Source organism: Salarias fasciatus, chromosome 16, assembly GCF_902148845.1.
Source record: "Salarias fasciatus chromosome 16, fSalaFa1.1, whole genome shotgun sequence".
NCBI lineage: Eukaryota > Metazoa > Chordata > Actinopteri > Blenniiformes > Blenniidae > Salarias > Salarias fasciatus.
Window position 1 is genome coordinate 28,996,832 of NC_043760.1, and position 24,639 is coordinate 29,021,470.

A 24,639-nucleotide genomic window follows, 5' to 3' on the forward strand; every position below is an offset into this window, starting at 1 on the left:
ATATAAGGGAAAAAAACCACACAAAACAAGCACAACAAGATTATGTAACAAAAGCATCAGTGCATACTAAACGAGTAAGTAAATAAAGCTAAATAAAACAGGGTTTATTGTGAACTGGGCAGGGGATCCACAGCTGCAGGCCTCCCCCCTGCCCAATGAGCAGAGGGTGACCAAGGGGAATGAAATACCCAGAACCCTCCCCAAACCTGAGAGCGTTGACAGGGGAAGTGAAGGCTTGTAGAGTAGTGTAGCCAAGCCTCCGTACTACCCTTGAGGTGTGGAGACAGTCGAGATATATTTAACTAAAAACACGAACAGACATTCTGAAGAAATGAGAAAACAGAATTTAGAAACATTTGAATTGAGTTTATTGAGCGAATATGTTCGGGAAGGTTGTTCCAGTCTTGAGGAGCTTTTACGTTGAAAACTAATTTTCCAATTTCTAATGTGGTTCTAGGCACATTCAGATAAATTTGGTCATGATGACGTAAACCATAAGGAGTACTGAAAGGCACTAAGTATCTTTTCAAATAAATTGGGTAATTGAGGTGTATACATTTGTAAATAAACTGTAACCAGTGATACTGTCTTCTCTGAGAAGGAGCAAGCCATGACAGCTGCTCATACAGCTCACAGAATCAACGGTTTCTCACTGACGTTTCTTCAGGTTTAATGATGCTGTTTCAGCCATTATGCGTGTGTGCTGTTGGTGGGTGTGAGTCAGGTGTTGTGAATGAATGGTTACGTCATGAGTGTGTGTGTGGATGTGTTGTCTGTGAAGGCATATGAGTGGGTGTAAGTGTGGGTGTGTGAGTGACTGGGTGAGCACACAGTTTTTGACTGCCTTGTGCCACGCATCTTTCTTAAACACTGTTGGAATAAAAATATAAAGTTTGTAAAACGAACGCTGTAGAGTGTGCGCGTCACCTGTCTCATACCCAGTCATGGAAGTGACAAAAGGGAGTCATAGTCACAACAGAGGCTTTAGAATTTTAAAGTGAAGTGAATGAAAAACAGTAAGCTACAGCATCCCTTCACCGCACCTATCATACGTGTCATACATGTTGCCAGCAGATGAGGCTAAGCCCATTAACCACCCATTTACCCATGTTAGGAAGCATGAGTGAAGTACTTATACTAGAGCCTTAGTTGTGAGCCTTGGTTATGAGAGTTAATGTGGAATATTTAAAGTTAAAGTGTCAGGAGCATTTAATTTATTTTTTTCTTGGGGAGTGTGTGATGCCTTCAAGTGTATGATCACAATTGTAAGCTTTATTCTGTTTTTATATGCAGAACTGTGGACACTCGAGTCATGAATTTGATGACTTTCGACTCAGCTTGAAAATTTTTTAAAAGACTTGCAACTTGACTTTGACTTGACCAGCCCTCTGACTCGAAATGACTTGCTGCTTTCACCCAAACTCAGATTTACAAAGAAAAGTATGTTCATGAACGTTCTGCTGCTCTCTCTCTCTCTCTCTCTCTCTCTCTCTCTCTCTCTGTCTCAATTTCAATTCAATTGAATTCAAAGAAGCTTTATTGGCATGGCAAACACACATTCACATTGCCAGAGCATTACATAAAATAAGCACACAATATAAGCAGTTTAACACACTTCACTGGAATGCAAAACAGTGCAAGACTGTACAAATAGTATAAAGTAAGAATAAAAATTAAAGAGAATAAAAAAATATCGTCTCTTTGTGCTTTCTGCGTGCTGAAAGTACAAGTGTGCAGTCGGGCTGTAAAGTGTTTTTTTTTTTTTTAGAACTTAATTTTTTATTGACATTCAACACATGAAAAACACTTACAAATTCAACTGTCATTTTTCAAAAGGTAAATGATCGGTATTACAAAGTACAAATAGGTGAAAAGAAAGAGAAAAAAAAGAAAAGAGAAAAAAAAGAAAAAAGAAAAAGAAAAAAGAACTGAAATAGAACAAGGAATTTAAAAGTAAATAGAGACAAAAGGTTCACATTTATTCCAAAATGTGCTTGATAATTTTGATCTGCTCACTGCACTATGTCCATTGCAGGCATCCACCTTCTTATGAATATGTCAGTTTGGAGTCTCAGCCAGTATGTAATTTGTTCCATCTGGTAAATTTCCCTGACTTTGTCCCTCCACATATTGTGTGTTGGAGGATCTGGTTTCAACCACATAACTGTAATGCATTTATTTGCTGCTGCTAACAATATCTGAAAGAGATATTTTTTAGACCTTCCCTCTATACCGGCTGGTGTCAACCCTAATATAGCCACCCTTGGATCCATCTCTATATTCAGGTGAAAGATTTCCATCACAGATTCAAAAACTCCCCGCCAAAACATTTTTAGTTTGGGGCAGAACCAAAATATATGGGCATGATTTCCAATTTCAGAATTACAGTTTCTCCAACATTTGTTTGTGTGTGTTCGACTCATTTTGGCCACTATTACTGGAGTACGAAAGAATCTTATGTTTACCTTCCATTTAAACTTCCCTCCATGAGTTTGAATTTGTCACAAGAAGTGCTTCAGTGCATATTTCACTCCATGTTTCTTCTGAAATACTCAGACTCAGTTCACTTTCCCATTTTGATTTTATCTGCAATGAATTGCCTATGTTCATGTTCAGAAAAATTTGGTAAAAAGAGCCTATAATTTTCTTGTCCCATTGCTTCACTCGCACTTTTATGAGGAATTCTTCAATCAGGGAGGGATTCGTGACTTTGTCCCATTCTTTATGTTTGGTTAAAAAAATCCCTTATCTGAAGGTGTCTGAAAAAATCAGTTTGAAAGTGTAAATTCTTCCCTTAACTTAGCAAAGCATTTGAATATTCCATTCTCATGGAGCTGATATAGAGTGGTAAGGCCATATTTTGACCAATTTTGGAACCCTGCATCCATTTGGGAGGGTATGAAATCTTATAGAAATCCAATGTTGGTAAGGGCAGAAATGAATTTGGGCAAACCGAATGTTGTCTTAATTTTTCTCCAAATTTTTAATGTGATTCTAGTCCAATTGCCCATTTTAATTTCTTTTATTGGGGCTTCAAAGAAAGGTAGAATATGTAGAGGTTTGTCACTTAAGTCTTTTTCAATGTTAAGCCACTGTGTTTGTGAGAGATCCAGGATCCATCGTGTAAGAGGTTTTAATTGTGTGGCCCAAAAATAGTGTCTCAAATTAGGGAGCTTAAGTCCGCCCTTTTCTTTAGACAATTGTAATGTTTTTAGTCTAATTCTAGGTCTTCGTCCTTGCCATATAAATTTAGAAATCAAACGATTTAATTTATCAAAGGTAACTTTTGGTATATCAATGGGGAGCATCTGGAATAAGTAAAGTAACTTGGGTAATAGAGTCATAAGTACACTCTCAATAAGTCCCAAGAGTGACAAAGGAAGGGAGGTCCATCGGTCCAGATCCTTTTTCATATTTTGGATCACACATTTGTAATTTGCATCATACAGCTTTTCTAGAGAAGGAGGGATTTGAATTCCAAGATATCCAATACCACCCAGTGGCCATTTAAACTCACTCTGCATTTTAACTGATTGTGGGGTCTGGCTGCCAATGCTCATGGCCATAGTTTTATCTACATTAACTTCATAGCCTGAATAATATCCATAGGTGGCAATACCATTCTTTAAATGTGGGATTGTTAATGCCGGTGACATTAAATATAGTAATACATCCTCCACATATAACAAAATTTTGTGTTGTTCTCCATTTATTGTTGGACTTTCAATTTTGATGTCATCTCGAATGAGTTGTGCTAGAGGCTCGATACTAATATTGAAAAGTAGGGGCGACAGTGACCAACCTTGTCTACAGCCCTGCTCTAAAGTAAAGCGGTCTGATAGGCATCCATTTACCTTAACAGCTGACTTTGGTTGAGAATATAATGACTGTATCCATTTTAGAAAATTAGGACCAAATCTGAATCTTTTCAATGTCTAAAATAAATACTGCCATGACACTCGATCAAATGCTTTCTGGGCATCTAATAATAAAATCATTGTTTCCTCTTTTATGACTTTTGGATGAGTCATTAAATTTAGTAATCTCCTGATGTTGTCCCCATAGAACCTTCCAGTTATGAAACCCGTCTGATCAGGATGAATAATTTCAGTGATTATTTTATTGACCCTTTTTGCTAAAACTGCTGTCAGTATATGCAAATCTGTGTTTAACAATGAAATAGGTCTATATGATTGACATTTTGTTGAATCTTTACATTCTTTATGTATTACCATAATTGTTGCTTCACTCCAAGAGGGGGCCATAGTGCCAGATTGCAGCATGTATTGATAGGCATTTAACATTAAGGGTGATAGTATTTCTTTAAATTTTTTATAAAATTCATTAATATAACCATCAGGTCCTGGGCTTTTATTGCTTTTTAGTTTGGAGATTACTTGGTGTATTTCGTATTCCTTGATTGGCTCATCCAGCTCTTTTGCCTTGGATTCTGGTAATTCTTTTAGTTTTATGTCTTTCAAAAACTGCTCCAGTTCTTTATCATCTGTACAGGTATCTGTGTTACTGTAGAGTTTTTTTTTTTAATAAAACTTTGCAAAAGCCTATGAAATTTCACCGGGTTTTGTGAGTGTTGAGTTATTGACCTTTAATTTAGAAACTATTCGGGACGACTGCTGTTTTTTGAATCTCAATGCTAACAATCTACTTGCCCTGTTACCATTCTCATAATATTTTTGACTAGTAAACCTCAGGTTGCCTTCTATTTTCTTGGTGATGACATCGTTTAATTCCCTATGCGTTCGTTTAAGTTCACTGAGTAAACTTGGGGAAGGATTTCGCTTGTGTTGTTGTTGTTCGAGCTGTTTGATTTCATTTTCTAAATCACGATGTTTAAGTTCCTTTTCCTTTCTTTTTGCACTACTGAATGAAATTATTCGACCTCTTAAATATGCCTTTGCACAGTCCCACAAAATGAGAGGTGATATTCCAGGTGACGAATTTGTATCTAAATAATGATTTAATTCAATGGTTACAAATTTAATAAACTCTTGGTCATTAAGAAGTGATGCATTAAGTCTCCACTGTTTGGTTGTTGGCCGCTGTCCTATATTCCACAGTAATTCAAGGGGTGCATGGTCCGATAATGTAATTGGCATAATTTTTATGTTTTCTATTCTGTGCAGCTCCGATTTGGGGGTGAAAAATAAATCGATTCTAGAATAACAAGAATGCCTATGTGAGTAGAAAGTAAAATCTCTATCTTTGGGGTATTTGTATCTCCATGTGTCCACTAGTCCTGCCTCAGCAGACAGGTGCTTCAGTGCTTTACTCATTCTGGAGATGGGGGTCTTTGAGACTGGTCTTCTGTCTACATGTTGGGACATAATGCAATTAAAGTCCCCACCCAGCAGCAGGATACCTACACTGTGCTGCAGTACTGTGGAAAAAATTATTTGAATAAAGTTCGGGTCGTCTTCATTTGGAGCATACACATTCATAAAGCAAACCTCTATCCCATCTACATGACCATTTACCAGTATAAATCTCCCTTCAGTGTCTTTATGGATCATATCTGGTGTGAAGTTTACCTGCCTGTGTACCATAATCACCACTCCTCTCTTCCTTCCTGAATGATGGGATGAATAAAATATCTTATCTGTCCAGGATTTTTTTAATTTCTCATGTTCCAAGTCTGACAGGTGTGTTTCTTGCAGAAATGCCACCTGAAATTTGGAACTTCTAAGCTGATTAAGGATTTTCTTCCTTTTGATTGGATTAATGAGCCCGTTCACATTGTCACTTATTACTTTAAGAGATCCCATACTTTAAATAAGGATCTAATTCGCTAGTTTTATTGCCCAAGCAATGTGGATGAACAAATAGTGATCTAATGAGTTTAACAAGGGGAGTACAGTATGTTTTATCAGTGTTTGTAGTCAAGCAGGTCAGAGTGAGTGAGTTTATGTGGTTTGGAAATTGTACTCTACAGGGACACAACATATAGAGGGCAAAAAGAAGAGGTTATCTGGACGTCCAGTCTGGTTAATAGAACGTGAAGCTGTTTTTTATACATCCGGAACTTGTGAAATTGAAAAAAGTAATAATAGCAGGAATGATACTGATGTAACTCTTGTTTTCCGAAACTAACAAAGAACTTTCGTCTCGAAATGAAAGTAAAAACTGACAATCATCAGGTACACTCGTTTTCTGATCCCAAGAGAACAGTAGGATCAAAACCTTTAAAACAAAACATAGAACAAGGAGGGCCAAGAGCTCTGCTCCATTTAACATCCAGACAGTCTTTTGGGGCGTAATGCCAGGCTGCTGATCAAACATGCAGCTGTGCAAGCAGTCTGAAAGGTGCTTGCCTTTGCTTGGCTCAAATCCAGACGGTAAAAATTAAATCCAGTAATATGTACTTCGGCTCCCGTAGAACCGAGCAAATAAACAAGTTGGTGCAATGATCTACACAACAGTTTGCAAGGTAAACAGTCGGTGCATGTAAAGAACCATACAATTGACAAGTCACAGTATTGTGTTTAAGCCCTAAATTACTCGTAGTGTTCTCACGTGCCACAACCTATTCTAAAACTGTCTTAAAAAGCGAATCAGTGTGTTACAAGTGTAATCAAAGTGCAAATGTAAAAGTTTCATTCAGACTGTTTCACCTCACATGTTTAATATGGGTGCTGTCACTCAGTTCTCCGTTTCTGTTGTGGTGTTGACATGCTTCTTTATGTAGTCCATGGCTTTGGTAGCATCCAAAAACTCTTTCTTCAGGTCTCCGTACGTGATGCAGTATGGCTGGGTAGAATATTCCATACCGGACTCCTGGTCTCCCTCGAAACATCTTCCTGACTCCCGTGAAGGCCGCTCGTGTAGTCCGGGAAGATGGCGATGGGGCTGCCTCTGTAGTGAAGTTGTCCGGCTCGATCCCTGGCTTTTCTCAGGATGTCTGCAGCGTCTCCTTCATTGTGCAGCCTTGCAATGATTACGCGCGGTCTGTCTCCGGGCTTCCGCTGTGCCAGGCTGCGGTGTGAGCGCTCTACCTGCACATCCTTATCCAATTTCAGTGCCTCTTTAAGAAGTGCGGAGATCGCCGCGGGTGAGCTGGAGCCGGGTTGTTCAGCGATCCCCATAATGCGGACATTTCCCCTTCTCAGTCTCCCCTCCATATTAGCCGCCAAGTCGTCGACTTGTTTCTGCAGATTGGTCGCCGTTGTTTTCACCTCCACCACGTTGTCCGACCATGTTGAAAGTCCGCTCTCCACACTTTTAACATGGGCTCGCAGCTGCTCGACTTTGGTGCGGATTGCGGTCGTGCTGTTAGCAATCTCAGTTTTCACCCCCTTAATTTCCCGCTTTAATGACTCGAAGCCTTCTGCTAACGCACTCTTCAGCTCTTCTCTTATTACTGCAGACACGTCTTTTCTCAGAGAGGAAAGGATATTTTTCTTTAAAGCCTCGGTGTCCATCGTTGGTTTGCTCCCCGGTGAGGGCGACGCTCGGTCGGATTCGTCGGAACTCTTTGCCAGGGAGGTGCTGGGCCTTGTGTTCGATGCGCCTTCGTATTTGTATTTTCGGAGATTCGATGCCATTACAAAGGTTCCACTGATCCTAAACTATACTTCAGTGCATCCACTGCTACGTTTATTGCCTTTGCAAACAAGTTAAAGATTTTAAATCCGTTAAATTATGGAATTAGGGAAGGTTCCATGGGTGCACAAAAAAAGCACAACTTACTCCATTAACACTCAGTAGCGCCCCCGGCTGTAAAGTGTTGACAGTGTTATTATTTTTATATACAAATGCAGGACCAGTTCCATGTGCTTGCACACAGCCTCATTCACAGGATGGAGATGGTCTTTGTTCTGGTCCTGGTCCCAGTCTGTCCTCCTCGGGTTCATGGAGGTTTCAGTTTTTGAAGTTCATCTCCTGTCATAGCCGTGCACAAACCTGGCTGCTGTGTTTGCACACTGCTGTACTTCCCCGAGCAGGTATGGCAGTTTGAGCATGTCAGGCATGCTCTAAAGTCAGTGTGTGTGTGTGTGTGTGTGTGTGTGTGTGTGTGTGTGTGTGTGTGTGTGTGTGCGTGTGATGAGGGGGAAGCAGGGGTCCCTGAGATCCTGGTCCAGGGGGCAGGCAGTCAAGAAGTGCAGTTCGGTCTCCACCTGACCCTGTGTGCAGTGGGGGCACAGTCTTTCCTCTCAAGGGGTCCAGGTCTGTCTGTGCCGGCCACTCTCGATGGCCAGGTTGTGCTTGCTGAGCTTGAACTTGGTGCAGGACCTCCTGAGCTATGTTAAGATGACTTGAAAAGACTCGAAAGTGAAAGTATAGGACTTGTGACTTGACTCAGGACTTGAGAGAAATGATTTGAAACTTACATGTGACTTGCAAATCAGTGACTTGGCCCTCTGTTTATATGTGAAAAAGGTCACGTTTATGTATTTTTGTAATGTGCTTTTGGATATACATGAAAGGCGCAGTTTCAAAATTGTGGCACAAGGAGTGTCAGCACAGTTGAGCGTGAGTTGTTGCTCAGATAGAGAACGGCCTGCTGAATGTGAACAACTACCGACTCATATCTCTGCTTCTCCTGTGTAAAACAGGTATGGTGCTATAATCCATCATGAAACATTTCAAAGGACTTTTAAAAACCTTTCTAGTCTTATTTTAGCAAAATTGTAGATAGAAAATATGAGTTTTGATTGTGTTTAAAAGTTTTTGCTGATCATCATGGCGGCTGTGGTGTAATGTAACAAGATGGCGACTGCCATGAAAATGCGGTGTTTCTGTGTTAATATTGGTCCTTGTCATTTATCAATATATATTTCCACACATGTACATAATGTTTGAGTAAAATGAATGGGTTAAAGTTGTTGAAATGTTTTCTGCTTTGTAAATTTGTATAGTTAAACCTATTTTTATACTTCCTCTGCTGTGTGTGTTTTAAGTATGTGTAAGTAAATTGCGCAGTAAGCCAATTCAAGTGTTAAAGCCACTACTTAAATGCATTTTTTCAGTTGGTAAGCAGCAGTAATTGAGTGGATAAAAGCCCACATTGACATTTTACCACTGGAATTGGCAACCAAAAGAAGTTTTCTGTATAAAAGCGTATTGTTCATGTTATAATAAGTTATGGTTATTCCTAGGGATGAGCGAGTACACTACTATCTGTATCTGTATCTGTTTACCCATCCAAATTATCTGTATCCGTATCTGTACTAGGAGGGGGCGTGGTCTAAACCGAAAGTGGGCGTGGTTTAACTGGAAACGGGCTGGGGCAGAAATTGGTGCACTATTTAAAGGTGTAATACAACATTTTGATTTCTGGGTGGATCACCTAAATAATTGGTGGGTCTGTTTGTCAATCATTCTGACGAGCTGCTTTCGTAAGGCGGTTCTCCGTGCTTGCGCCCAATCAGCTTCTCCCTTTTGCGCATGCGCATTCAGAGTGTTTATGTAGCCGGTGAGCTTCTGAGCTAGTACTTACCGATGGCGAGTCTGACATAATGAAACTGTAGCTGTTTCGGAAAAAAAAAAGCTTTATTTATGAGCGAGGCGGATCGCAGAAACTGTACAGAGCCGTGCACGCCGGAGAAGAGGAGATCGCGCTCGTACACTTCCGCGTTTTCTGGGAGAAGCAGGAGAGCCGGGCGGATGGTCTGGAGCATGCGCGTTGTTCAAAAAGTGAGTAACAGACGTGGGGCTTCGTCTTTTCGAGAAAATGTTGTATTCCACCTTTAAGTCTGAAATTGATATGGATTGCTCAGAAGTTGCTATATTGATTCTTCATTTGAAAACTATTTACAGAACAGTCTCAATGATACAATGTACAGATTTTTGTTTTTTTATTTTAGTCAGAACATGAATATTTTATTAAAGTTATATAAATGATTAATTATTCACACAAAAGCCTCAGAAATAAAATTTGAACATTTTTGGTCACAATAGTAAAGGAACTATTTACAGAACAAGTATTATTTTTATTGAGTCAGAACATGAATATTTTAATTGTATGAATGCCTCCCCCCATGATCCCCATCGGAATCTCCCCGACGTCCAGGGAAACCTCTCATACGCCCCTGCTGAGCTTCCTGGTCATGTCCGCGGCTGCAGTGCCACGGACATGACCAGGACGTCGACCTCGGTTCAGTTATCATCTCTCTCCCACAGATCACACCCTCCCAGTGGAGAGCAAGCCCAAATTATTATGAAAAAGAAGAGAAATAAGAGGGGGGGGGGGGGGGGGGGGTGGACGCGTGGGAAAACGAAACTTAAAAACCCCGAGCAAGCACAATCACCCGACGTTTCAACCTTATAAGGTTTTCCTCGGGCACAATGCACGCTACAAAGAAATAAAACACCACATTTTTAATTTATCAGCTCCGATTGGCTTCTCTCACAAGGATCCTGTCGTCTCGGCGGAGCACGGAGCAGAATGAAAGACCAATGAGGATTTCCCATCAGCACGAGTACGAATAATGACTGACAATGCTCGGGCTGTGCTCGTATTCGGAAAAAATGCATTATCCGTAACGAGTACTCGTTTAAAACGAGTATTCGGCTCATCCCTAGTTATTCCAGCAGTTGACCTGTGTGGTTGTGTAAATGCTGACTTGGTGATTTTTGTGAAATGATTTACTGTGAACTGAAAGACATGGTTTGTTAAATGATGCATTTGAAAAGAGTTTATTGAAATGAGAAAACAAGTGATTAAGAAACTTCAATGAAGACAGAACGGCCTGCTGAACGTTAACAACTACCGACTCATGTCTCTGCTTCTCCTGAGTAAAACAGGAAATCACACCTGCTACAGGCCACACGAGGCGTGGAGTCTGTAAGACTTGCTTTAGCCTCCCTCTCCGGTACTGCTGTCGCCGTATAGTATTGGGTACCATATGAACTTCAGCTCACTAACCAGTGAGGGAGAGTTGCTCAGGCTCCTCGCGCGCTGTACGCCAAATGGCCGCTCCACCATCAGGTCGTCGAGGTCCCAGTCTGAATCCTCACCGCTGTCAAATACAACGCTGCCGCTGAGATGGTGAGGAGCAGGAGGGGGGGGCTGCTGCTCCAGGCCCAGCGGGGACAGCTGCAGGGGGGCCGTGGAGAAGTTCGGCTGAGTGGGGTAGTCGCTGTAAGAGCCTGGAGCAACACAAGGAGAGAACTCAGTCAAAGAGACGTGTTCTCAAAGGAGCACGTACCAAGCTCTAGACTGGTAAAGAGCATTTTAAAGGACCTATATCATGCAAAATCTATTTTTTTAAGGTTTTTAGCATGCCACAAAGTTGAGTTCCCTTTTAAACCACCCCCAAAATGTTATTTGCCTTCTTCCATGCATGTCTGAGTAATCTCTTTCAGTCTGCCGCTCGTTACAGCAGCCCCTCCCTTCGGGTAGAAAACAGCTCGTTTGAAACTCTTCAAACCTAAGTAAGTCACAAAGTTGAACTCCTCCCCACCACTCTTCTCCCACCCCACCCCCGCCAGACAACACGCCCACTCTCCTCTGACCAGCAGCAGCTGATTCACATTTCCCACTGAGGAGGAGCCCCCCCGTCCTCCCGCAGGCCCTCGGCAATCAGCGTTGCTGCTTTTTATATCTCCGATTACGGAGATAATCTTTAACCATCGTCTGAAAGCAACAATCAAGCAAGAGCAAGAGTCTGAAGGGTCTGCGCTTGGTGAGTTTCTAACAGGAAAAGACGTTTTCGCGTGTGTTTGTGTGTAGAGAAGCTAGAGCTAAAGAGCTAAAGCTAACCCTTAGAGAAGCTAATGCATGATGTATTGAAGCTCCGATTGGCTGAAGTACGCTGTCAGTCAAAGTCCACAGGGGGAGAGGCGGGATCTTCAGTGAAACTGAGCGTTTTCTCTTCCGGGTTTCAGAATTAACCTCCGAAAATCTTTTATTTAACACAAAATGACTTTTCCTTAGCACCAAAAATAAACTATTACCATGTTAATGCCAATAATAGGGTTTGGACGAGCTAAAAAAGCATGATACAGGTCCTTTAATGCAACGTGTTTCCCAAGACACCGGCGGTCACGGCCGCCAAGCCCAGGTGAGATGGAGGATGGCCTGATCAGACAGTTTTCTGAAGTACTGGGTCGAAGGATGAGCCCTCCCAATTCAATTCAATTCAATTTAGCTTTATTTATGAAGTGCCAATTACAACATGGTCGTTTCTAGACACTTTTACAGAGAAACCCAACAGATCCACATGAGCAAGCATAAGCGACTGTGGAAAGGAAAAACTCCCAGTGCTGTGGTGTGTCTCACCTGAGTAGAGTATGGGGACACCCTGGGACGAGGCTGCGGAGCTGATGGGAGCGTAGACAGGCTGTCCGTTCATGGCTCTCTCAGCGTCCCGCAGCATCCGGTGCTGCATCACGGCTGCGGCAGAGAGGAGTTAAACATAATGTTCAAACAAACTTCAACGAGTTTCAGCAGAGATGGAGGGACCTTCTGCGGAGCTGGTCAGAGCAAACTGGAAGCATTTTAACTCTTTACTGGAGAAAACCAGGATCTAATTCAAACAGTCAACAAGAAATGTGTCTGGTGGAGCCTGAGCTCACAATACGACGGCTTTCTCTTTCAGAAACTACTGAAACATAACCTCGCACGCACGCACACACACACACACACACACACACACACACACACACACACAAAACATTGTTTACTTCATGTGCATCAAAGTGAAATTTGAGAATTTGGACATCTTGTCTTTAGGGGTGGAGGGGTTAGTACTCCTACAGAACAACAGGATGAAGGTGATGTCTCTTGAGGAATAAAATAATGTCATCATGGTTTCAAACAACAGGATACAGTTTGGCAGATCAGTGCCTAAAGGGCTCAATTCCTGGTGTGAAATGATTTGAAGTGTTGAGTAGAAGGAGGTGGGATGTTCTTTAGGCTGTAAATGTGTGTCTCAGAGTGTGGCCAGCCATCGTCATGGTAAATGATGATGATGATGAAGGTAATGAAAAGCTAAATGTTGCCTTGCAGGTGAATCACTCGTAGGCCGGGCCTAGCGGCCCGTCCTGCCTGAAGCCTGTCAGATAACATCCTCCCCACAGAGTCATCTGGCAGTCTGGAGAGAGTCCCACCTTTCTCCGGGCAGCAGCAGGTCTGAGGACAACAGGGACAGCGGACGTAGCAGCAGCACTTCTGCGGGCAGCACTGGCAGCAGCAGATGCAGCAGAGCATGAGGAGCATGAGCGCGCCCAGGATGATCAGCAGGACCGTCAGCCAGTCTGGGGAGCGAGACACCACCTCCGTCAAGACCCGAAAGATCATTTATGGAGGTCTAATCTCTCCCGATGGACAGGGAGTGGACTCACGGTAGACGATGAGCTTGATTTCTCGGTCCGAGTCCCCAGTGGTGTCGCCGGCAGCGTCGATGGAACAGAAGTACACGCCGTTATCCCACCACATGACCTCGGTGATGACCAGGTCGGCCTCTGATGGAGAGCAGCGGGTTCACGTCAGGAGCGGGACGGGACGGGGCGGGGCGGGGCGGGACCGGCTCACACTTACTGTTCTGAATGGTGATCTTGCGGTTGCGGTACTCGGCTCCCAGGATGGGCTCGTTCAGGCCCCTCTTCTGCACCACCGTGCGCACCGTGCGCTGGCGGTCCGGGCAGTCGTTGGAGGGGTCCTGGCCCAGCTGCAGAGCCGCCTGGTAGGCTTCAGAGGAAGAGGACAAGCCGCTTCGTTAGCTCACACAGTTCACTGCAGCCCAGCAGGACGAGGGCCAGGCGGCTCCACGCAGCTTCCTTTAGCTTCAAATAGTCAAACACTGCAGCAACCATAGAAACGCAACCCAGTGATTGCTGGTGGATGGATGAAATATTGAGCACGAGGAGAGTTTTCACTTCCCCAGGAGGAAAATGAACACTGTCAGATCAGGAAAGTCCCACTGGGAATGTGGAGGACTTGGAGAGAGAGCAGAAGTGGGTTCATTCAGGTAGCTGCTCTTTACACCAGTTTTCTAATCAGATTTTGGATATTTGGTAATCCTTCTCACCATCTGACTGTAAAATGCAGCAGCAGTTATAACTAGATTAACATCTGAGGGCAAAGTAGTGACTGTAAACGTGTATGAATATATAAGTGTACTGCCTTCATGAGAATCTTTGTCAACTGTAACAGTCCCACATAGAAGCTGCATCACTGAATGATTTGAGTATTATTAGAAAGATACTTGTTTTGTCTGTCATTTTATCTGCTTTTAGGAGCTTAACCAACAGTTTCAACAATTGTTTAATTTCATTTGGAAAATTACAGACTCAAATTAGGCTATAATAGCACAAACAAGAAGAAATAGTATGTCTAATGAACAAGATTTTACTTGTTACTATATATTACTACTATATATTACTATATTACCACTTCTTGCTACTTTATTGTTACTTTTTAGCAATTCCTGCTGCTTTATTTTTTTTAACTATTAGCGGTACTTCTTATTGGTACATTTGAAATGATACAAGATATTTCAGATACGATGTTTCTGATTTTCATGATTAATGGAAAAGATATAACAAAACAAGTCTGAAGCACTTCAGTGCGTGAAACCTAAAGAGTGTGGAGGTGGCACTGTTGGCACTACAGAATGGGGGATGATTAATCCATGGTTGGATGTTTTTCTATGTTCCCGTGGTGTCTGAGTGAAAGACTGAGTGAAAGTCATACGTCATGGTTTTATAATCTGACTCTTCACACGGTGGAGAAGAGTCCCGGCTTCATCACACACACCGACACGGTCAGCCTCACCTGTGGAGTAGTACTCCAGCACCGGGTCCTTACAGAAGGACTTGAACCTCCAGGTGACCAGGACGTCCTGCGCCGTGGACGAGGTGGAGTAGTCACACCTCAGGATGACGCTGGCGAACAGCATGGTGCTCCGCTCGGTCTCGGGGACCACCACCTGGATGGACAGCAGCTCTGCAGCAGGCACACAGGACAGACAGGGATTTGAACCAGCAGCACACACTGTAACCATTATGGCTTCCTGTGAGTTCCCTCTTGACTGTTGACGGATGAGAATCTGAACAAACCGGTTAACAGTTTAGAGCGGAGCCTCTGAAGTGAACCCGGCTGTCAGCACTGTGTGTAAAGTGTGTGTAGGAAAACAATCAGACAATAGAAAACAACTGGAGCACATCAATCAGAGAGGAAACTGAAAGTTTCTCCTGGAACAGAGACAGGTTCTTCATTTGACTGAGATTCAATCAGATCAACCACATCCTGCAGGTTTCCAGCGTCACAGGTCACTGAAAGACTAATGATGAGCCCATTTCTACAGTTCCAGCTCAAACACACGCAGGAGCTGTATTTCACTGCAGCATTACACTGATCAGAAATCTAATGGAACATCCAACATCTGGGTTTTCTAACTGAAATTCAAGACAACATGATTCCTTACTTCAACTCGAGATCTTAAAAAAATAGATGAAAACCTTTAAAAGTGAGGAGCATTAATGTAATTTACCTCCCAAACCTGACTAAATCCTGCCGTTGCCGAAGGAAACCAACTCACAGGAACATCCGAAACCTTCCATCTGTACTGTCAGCCAGAACATTTACCCTTCAACCTGACAAAGTTCCTTATCTTTCTTTCCAAAACAAATTGCCAAAATTTTATTTTTTGATAAATTCCACTGTTTGTCTTTGAACCTACATGTTTGAATTCAAAGTGTCTGATTGACATCGAAAAAAATGCAGCTTATGAAGAAAAAATACAGAGAAAAGTAGAGTTTTTTTCTGCTTTTGAGTTCAATTGAAGTATTTTGTTTTGTACTGTTCTCACTCTGGTGGGTCATTTTGATCAGAATTCTCTTTTATTGAGCACAAATGCAAAACTGAACACTGAAGGTCTTGATGTGTTTTTGTCTCTCAAACATGTTTGTGATAATGATCAAGTTTATTTCTAAAGCACTGAAACAAATTAGAATTTAATGAATTCATTTGAAAGAACCAAAATCCAAGAAATGAAAATACAGCTATACATAGATAGTAATGTGCACTTATTAATACCTATAAGACCAACAAAGACTGGGACAGATCAGTCCAGTTAAAATAAAGGGAAGAATTTATTTAATAGAGCAAATCCAACACTAAAGAAATGTGTCATATACCGTATTGGCCTGAATAAAAAACACTGTCTTATTTTTGGGCCAATACGGTATAAATAGATTACAGCAGGGGTGTCAAACATAAGCCCCGCAGGTCAAAACCGGCTCAGCAAACCACCAAGCAATAATAAATAAATAAATATTTCAAAGAAAAAACTGATGGATTTATTTTCATGTTTTAAAGACATTACTTTGAAAAATTGACACAAAATATCAACGTTGAGTTTTTGCGATATTTCACTTTATTTTACCCTGCAGCACAACAGAGAAACACTAAACACTCCAAAGTCTAAATCTAAAATGAGGTTGGAGCCGCAGTGAAACGGGTCTGTTTGTGTTGGACAAGGTGGAGAGCTGTAGTCACGTGGCCCGGGCCTCCACCTGTTCACACAAAGTGGCAAACATTCACATCATTACCCCTTTGTTTCTATTATCATCAAATGAGGCTCCCTTGGAGGCTGACATGATGAAAATTTGGAGCCAGAGACGAAAAAACAAACACAGTGAGGGGGCGGGGCCAGAGAGCGATAAGGGGCGGGGCTGACTGAGAGCCCAGGACTGTGGCTTTGTGTGATCATGTGATGTTCTGCAGCAAACTACTTCCAGTGTTTCATATCATTTAATTGTCAATAATAAACGTTTACAGTGTTTATGCATTTCACCATGTCCCCAAGCAACACCGGGAACATCCGCCCCTGCACCTGCCGGCGACTAGCAGTATCTTGGCTCTCTTCGGGGATTCACAGGCTGGAAGGTTCGTGGAGGGAAGTGCCGCTGGGCCGCTGCTCAGCACTGACAGCAACCGCAAACGGCGCTCTGTCCCCGGCCAGCCAGCACGGCCAGCCAGCACGGCCAGCCAGCGCTAACGGTGCTTCCCCACGGCCACTGACGTTGCTTTCTGCCCGGTAGCGGTGCTTCCCCCTGGCTGCTCCCACTGTTTTCTCCCAGCTAGTGGCGTCAGCTTCCTGGCTGTCCATAGTTTTTTCTCCCGGGTAGCGGTGCTAGCTCCCGGGCTGATTTTTCTCCCCGGCCGTTGGTGGTGCTCCCCCTTCCGGCCGCCAGGCACGGCCAGCGGCGGAGCTTCTCTCCACCTGAGTTTCTCTCCGAGCCCTCAAGCCAGTGGATTTCCAAACTGAGCCATAATGCTGCAGCTCGGCTGTGGTTAGCGAGCAAAGCCCCGAGCAAGGGCTGCATAATTAGGGGCAAAGCAACCTGGATCCAAAACGAAGCAGCACCGACGAGAGCCAGGAAAACAAAACCCGTTGCTAGCTTAGAGCTGGTTAAACCTCATGTTCAAAACACAACACCTCAGAAAAGATTATTTTTGGGGGGAACACAGCACATCACCTTTGGCAGTCTTTTAGAGCAATTAATCCTGGAACTAGTCATGGCTACAATGAATCAACAACTAATTAAAACTAGTCAACAAACTAACTGTGGAAAAACTCAAACATAAGAGAACTTAACCTTAATATCAGGTCCTTAATGTAAACCTGCTGAAAGCCACTGGAAGGATCTATCAATCATTCCAGAGCAGACCTGCCAATCAAGTAGCCACGCCCCCTCATGATGAAAACTTTAATGCTCTATATAAAATTCAGTATTGACATATTTTCAGATGGACCAGCTGATCTCTCGTCTGGACGATGAAATGTAATGAAAATAACTCCGAGCTGTATAAACTCAGCAGATCAGTTGTATTGACGTTTCATTTTGACTTGAAGTCGATGGAGTCACAGCCTTTTGGAGCCAGCCCCTGGTGGACACTGTGATATTGCAACTTTTTGACACTTCCGGGTAGGCCTCATGTTTTGGCGTCACACGTTTTATCCATTATATAAACAATCAATCATTTACAACTATAAATGATTAACCTGCAGGAGCTCGTGTGAGTTTCGGTGTCTGCTCTAAACCCCGGGCCCAGCTATGCCAGATGTGCCAGATGTGTGGCTGACAGGAAAACCCCTTCACAGGCTACAGACTCACCTGCGGGCAGGTGCAGCAGCAGCAGCGCCACCAGGATCAGGTTCCTCATCTCTGCGGTGGAAGGTCCCGGATGTTAGAAGGTCCGGCAGTCAGGACTCAGAGTTCAGAGTTCGCAGAAAGGCGACAGGAGCGGGTCTATCTGCATAATAATCCAACCTGCCGCTTCTGGATGCCTCAACTGGGACTGGAGCTTCTGCTTCTACACTCAGCGACGGTCACTCACAAACACACACAGCAGATCCTCCTCTTTGTCCTCCCGTTCCTCCACCCAGGTAACATCACTAGCCCCGCCCCCTTCAGCAGGGTCAAACATGGAGGAAACAGGAAGAAGAAGCAGCGCAAGCTCCTGAGCGGAAAACATCAGTTTTCATTTGGAATTCAAAATAATGACGGGGCCTTGCCGGGTTCAGCCCGAAGGGGTGACGTGGGCCGACCCTTCACCCATCACCCGCCGAGGTAACCGATGGGGCCGGGTGCAGTATGGATTGGGCGGAAGCCGACAGCAGGGTGCCCAGCCGATCCTTGGACACAGAGACTAGCTCTAGAGACATGGAATGTGACCTCGTTGGGAGGAAGGAGCCTGAGCTTGTGAGAGAGGTTGAGAGGTACCGGCTAGTGGCTGTAGATAGTTGGGCTCACCTCCACACACAGCCTGGGCTCTGGAACCCAATGTCTCGAGAAGGGCTGGACTCTCCACTTCTCTGGCATTGCCCGTAGTGGGAAGTGGTGGGCTGGTGTGGGTTTGCTTATAGCCCCACAGCTCAGTCGCCATGTGTTGGAGTTCACCCCAGTGAACCAGAGGGTCGTATCCCTGTGCCCTCGGGTCGGGGATAGGTGCCTCACTGTTGTCTCGGCTTACAGGCCGAGCAGCAGTGCAGAGGACCCGGCCTTCTTGGAGTCCCTGGGAGGGGTACTGGACAGTGCTCCATCTGGGGACTTCACTTTGTTCTACTAGGGGACTTCAACGCCCATGTGGGCCGGCTGTGGGGTGCGCATCCGCCGGGCGGCAGAGATTGGGATTCTCCCGCTGCAGAAAGGGCTCTGGCCGTGGCGGGCCCCTGGAAGTCAGACGCCCAGGTGCCGTGACAGCCGAGGCCGACTCAAAGTGCCTTTCTGCTGGGCAGAGGAGCTCCGCAACATTCCCATCTGAGCTAATTGGGGCTAAGTTAGCGAGAACTGTCAGCTCGTCAGCTGACCCACCTGAAGACGGTAGACGAGCCGACTTTATTAACACTAGTGATGGATGAAAAAAATATAGCCGAAATGAGCGATTTTGCAGAGATTATGTCCCGCGCTGAAGCTCCCTTGCCGTGGCCCCCGCTAAATCGGTTGGATCTAAATAACTTCTGAAGGACTCTGAGCTGCACAATGTTTGTCTGAGTGAGTATATGAGCATGCACACACCTAGAAATAAGGTCCAGGTGTGAAAAAACCGGAGTTACCCTGTAAGGACCATCCGTTCTCCGTATGACCGGAGTAGGAGTCTGGTCCACATTGCCGGCAGTAAGTCGGACCTGTTCCCGGTGCATGTTGGACTCCGGCAGGGCTGCCCTCTGTCACTGGTTCTGTTTTTAATCTTCATGGACAGAATTTCTAGGTGCAGCCAGGGGCCGGAGGGGGTCCGGTTTGGGGACCACAGGATTTCATCTTTGTTTTTTGCGGATGATGTTGTCCTGTTGGCTTCGTCGAACCTGGACCATCATGCACTGGGGCGGTTCGCAGCCTAGTGTGACGCAACAGAGATGAGGATCAGCACCTCCAAATCCGAGGCCGTGGTCCTCGACCGGAAGAAGGTGGCTTGCCCCTGGGTCAAGTGGAGAGACTCGATCTGGCCCAAGTGGAGGAGTTTAAGTATCTTGAGGGGCAGGAGCGCGAAGGTGTTTTACAGCTTGTGTCCGGAGTTTCCGTTCATTTCCAATGTATGTATCATTTTTTTCAACAGAGCTTAAATGTGTCAGTCTGGTTTGATACTATAATATAATATTAGCATAAAGCAATATAAAAATGTATTTATGAGCCCCACCTTCGTCTTATAGACCCCCATGTTATCCGAAAAAGCGCCGGTCAGCATCAGCCAATAGATTTCGAGCTTCCGCCTTGTCCTGCTGTCAATCAACATGTACACGCAGCCAGAGAGCACGGCCGCTCGCTCAGGCAGAGGTGAGTTAGCTCCGCAGCAGCCGCCGCGCTTACCTCGGATATATCCATTGTCTGCTGAACATCCACCGTAAACAGCTAAACATGTAGGATGTTGTAGGACTTGGAGGCTCTCATTTTCACCCGACAGATAATGCGCGTGCACAATTAAATGGGCGTGGCTTGGTCGCTCATGAAAGCAGAGGGAGGGCGGAACCTCGAGACGTTGGATTAAAAAAAACTCTCTCTTTCAAAACTCCGGACATGAGCTTTAAGTCGAGGGGGCTGGCAACAGAATGAATGGAATGACGTCATTGCATTTTTTTTCCCCTGCTGTATGGCACATCACCACTCAGGCTACTGGCTGGAAGCCATATGATACATCAGTTTCAGCTGCCACAATGTTGTTTTTACCTTTGTCATCCTCTGGAACATTTGATTTTGATTTTTTTGGAAGTATTGCCTGTGAAGAAATCCAATATTCTCTTCTGCTTGCTGTCGGCCATCTTTGTTTGATTGTGACGTGTACGCCATTAAGTAAGCTGCTTCCGGGTGCGGGAGGAGTCTCAACAAACAATTTAAATTTAATTTCTTTTAAAATCGATTTTTGCACATATCCCCACAGTTCTGTGTAAATCCATTCCACACATACGTTTTATATTTTTAGAGTTTTTTTTAAAAATAAGTTTACAGTCAGTGCTAATGCATAGCAGCTACAAGCTGGCTACAAGCGGCTGAAATGAGCTTCTTCCGTAGCCGCTACTCCTCCACATGGAGAGGAGCCAGCTGAGGTGGCTCGGGCATCTCTTTAGGACGCCTCCGGGACGCCTCCCTGCGAAGGTGTTTGGGGCATGTCCCACCGGGAGGAGACCCCGGGGAAGACCGAGGACACGCTGGAGAGCAGTGGCGGCACCAGAGTATTTTTTTCTGGTGGGGCTAAGGTGGGGATGACCCAAATTGTGGCAGGGCTCCATAAAATGCCAGAACTTCAATGTGAATGTGTATCTAAAATAAAACAACACCCCAGCTCGATCTAGATGCAGTGAGAACACAGTAGCTCCCTGGGTCGAGCCAACTTTCCTCATTTGCCGCACTTTTGTCCGTGTGAGGCTTCCATAGCGCACGACACGAACTGTTATTCTGAGCATGTACATCAAGCATGGCGGAGAGCCTGTCTTCCTTCTGAAAGTCAGCGATTTGTACGGCCTGCAGAAAAATCATGTACAACAGAACAACCGTTCTGGCTGCGTTCCGTCTCCGGTCCGGAATCACTGCAGCACTGTGTCTGCAGTGCCTCTGCAGTCTGATGGAGGAGGTTGCCAGATCTGTCATGAAACCCGTTCAAGTCAATAGAAAACAGCCCAAACCGCCATCTCGGTTGAAAATGCACATTAAAACCGTATTTGTATCATTAAAAAAAACACGTCATAAACACATAATCATTCCATCAACCCGTCCGACGTGTTCAGTAAAGAAGCTTGATTTGGCAGAAACCCGCCCAATCTGGCAACACAGAGCCGCTCCGGTACATACAGCTGTATTCCACAGAACAGCCAAGAATCTAAACACAGCTCCAAAAAAATTAAGAATGCAGGCAGCAAGAGCGCATCGAGGAGGCAAATCACACGCAGCAGTCAGGAAAATAATATACAATATTAAACTCACCAGGCTGATTTTCACAGAAGTACAGCCCTCCGGTTTTTATGACTGAAGGCAAAAACCACAGGTGCACAGGTCCGCTGCTCTGTCCCGAATCTCACTCCACGACTCTTGTGCACGTTTGTCTGATAATGTTGCCATGACTGACTCTGATGAGTCTATTGCAGGGGTTAAAGTAAAAAAAAATGATTTGACTGAAAATTTTAGGAAAAATTTTTTTTTAAGTGAAACTTTGTGCTTTCTTCTCAATTTAGATTTGAACAATGTCCTTTATAACAAACAGCATCGATATTATGGTACAGCCAAATCTACACCACGGTTAACTTTCTGTTAAGATTCATAAATTGGTATTAATTGAATCTTTTGTTTTGACTGATTTGCTGTCTTTTTTTTAAACAGGGATTTAAGAGTATCTCTTTATAAAGATAAAACTGTCCAGAAAGGATTATTGAATTGCTCTGATATTTATACCCTCAAATGGAGGCTGAATGGACTCAAATATTTGTGACAACCTCTATATGTCAGTGGCTGCATACTGATTAACTCTCTGTAGGATACATCTGTACTTAACTTCCTCCTCATCTCTCTCTAAGGCACACACAACGGCTGGTGGATGCCCTGTGCACGCCACTCATGTCGGTTCAGTAGCACAGCTTTTTGTCATAGTTTAACACACAACCACATCTATGCACACACTGATAACTGACAATCTGTGAAGTTTTTCACATTTTGTAAATAAAAAGTGTTTAGCCCTGCATCCTGGCCTCTTCGCCGGTCTTTGTTGCAGACTTGGAGCTCCTGGTTGTCAAACACACAGCTTCACTGCAAGGTAAGGCTGGGCTCTGTACAGGTAGGTAAAACAGTCTCTCTGGTCTCTTCAATGCTTTAAGAGCAGCAGAAACCAGTATTAATGAAATCATAGATATGAATCAATATAATTAGACTGGGAAATATTAAAAAAGAGTGGCTTTAGCTTGAAACATTTTAATACAAAAATAAAAGCTTTATTGACAATGATATTCTGCAATAAAATCATTCAGGAACTGACAAGAATTTGTAGTGAAAATAAAACTGCATGAAACTGAAGAGGAGCAAACACAACAGAAAGTGTAAAGCTGGCCTCCACACAGCTCCTGAATGAGGAAGAGGGTTTCCTCATCCTTCATCCCACCAGCATCTTTGTCCACCTGCCACAGTAAAAACAAAAACTGAAATTATCAAAGAAAACACCACTGAACAAGCCCTACAATACTATATTAATATAATATATAATCAGGAAGCAGTCTTGGGTGTTTTACTTGTTATCAATAGGATAACACCTGTTAAAGCTGTAACAAAGCAGAACCTTCCTGCAGTCAGCATCAAACAAAACATTTTTTCCAATTCAGGAAGACCTTAAATTTCACTGTGGTTCACTTCAAGTCCCAATTTCTCATTTACTGTGTCATAATTCATTCATTTTAACTTAATTTTGTAAAGAAAAAAAAAACACAAGCAAAGAGTCTGCCTTTTTCTGTGAATTCAGACAAAACATTAGTGAATTTATTTTATTTTATTTGGATGTTTCAGACTTCCAAATACATCTAAAGTTTCTCAAGCAGGTTCCAGTCACCTTGCTCTTGTAAGTTAACATTGCTGTGACTGATGATTCTGTCAACATAGAATCATTTTAAACAGTGACTTATATATATTTTTCTGTAATGAGCATAAGGCTGTGACTGTACAGCTACAGCAAGTAATAGCAGTGTGTACCAGTTACCTGTTCTTCTGCCATTGTTCCCACGAAGAAATGACTTCCAGCAGTTTGGTGAACAGAGGGTGAAAACTTTGCCACGCTCCATCCTCTGCAGGCATCGCTGTAGCTGTTCTAAAAATAGAATCTCCGTCCATGCCGTCGCCGCGGCTGTGCAATATTTCTCCAACTCGTATCTTAAAGCACTGAAGCCCACTGGCTGAGGGCGCAATAACATTCTCCGACCTGAGCATCATCTAGGCGAGCCCTCTGAGCCCCTGACATGATTTAACTTTTAGCTAGGAGTCCGAGTTTTAACTTGAGCGGGCCTGAAAACGGACAGCCTCCATGCGTTGGTTCACAGACCCCGAGGAGACGCTCTGACCCCCGCGGTGTCCTCCCCCGGCTGGAGCTAGCTAGCCTGAATAAGTAGCTCCTGATGTCCCGTGTGCTTTTAACGCTGCATTGTTCTTGTAGATTGTGTAAATCAGGTCATGTCTTCAAAACAGCAATGATAAATGTATTCCTTACAGCGGAGAAACTCTTCTTCGGCTGTAAATTCAAGGCAATGTGAATATGTACATGTACTTCCCGCATCACCTACAAAATAAAAGTCCCCATGTACTCCTGCTATCAGGATAGATTTATTGTGACGAGGTGCGACAACAACAAAGCCTGTAACCTTGCGCATATGACATTTTAGATCAGATGAATGAAATAACTTAATTGAAAAAGCACGCAAGCCAGAAAAAGCGGCACCCAGTCAATATGCGCTTATGATACGTATTTTTTTTTTTCTTAATTTTTTCAACTGACGGAATTCCGTCGTGGCAACGGAACTCTTTAAGCCCTGGTCTATTGTGGATGAAAGCTCAAGAGCGGGAGATTGGAGCTGGTCAGACATGAATTTTGTGACCCGGAAAAGCTCCTCGAAAACTGTGAGAAGAGACGGACTGTCCGGTGAGGTTGAAAAACAAATGCGTCCATGTTTTGACCAACTTACTACCGTTAACGGGTGACTATGAGCCGCC

General features: G+C 43.8%; 1 protein-coding gene across 1 annotated transcript; it reads right to left on the bottom strand.

Annotated features, from left to right (window-relative positions):
* Window positions 1–10,723: 10,723 nt before the first annotated feature.
* LOC115402721 (immunoglobulin-like domain-containing receptor 1) lies at window positions 10,724–18,130 on the bottom strand. Its single transcript, XM_030111243.1, has 8 exons — window positions 18,082–18,130; window positions 14,735–14,905; window positions 13,499–13,648; window positions 13,303–13,422; window positions 13,069–13,215; window positions 12,239–12,352; window positions 10,860–11,106; window positions 10,724–10,748 (listed from the first exon to the last, which is right to left on the bottom strand). The coding sequence occupies exons 1-8, from the start codon at window positions 18,128–18,130 to the stop codon at window positions 10,724–10,726; spliced, it is 1,023 nt and encodes a 340-aa protein (XP_029967103.1).
* Between the last annotated feature and the right edge of the window lie 6,509 nt (window positions 18,131–24,639).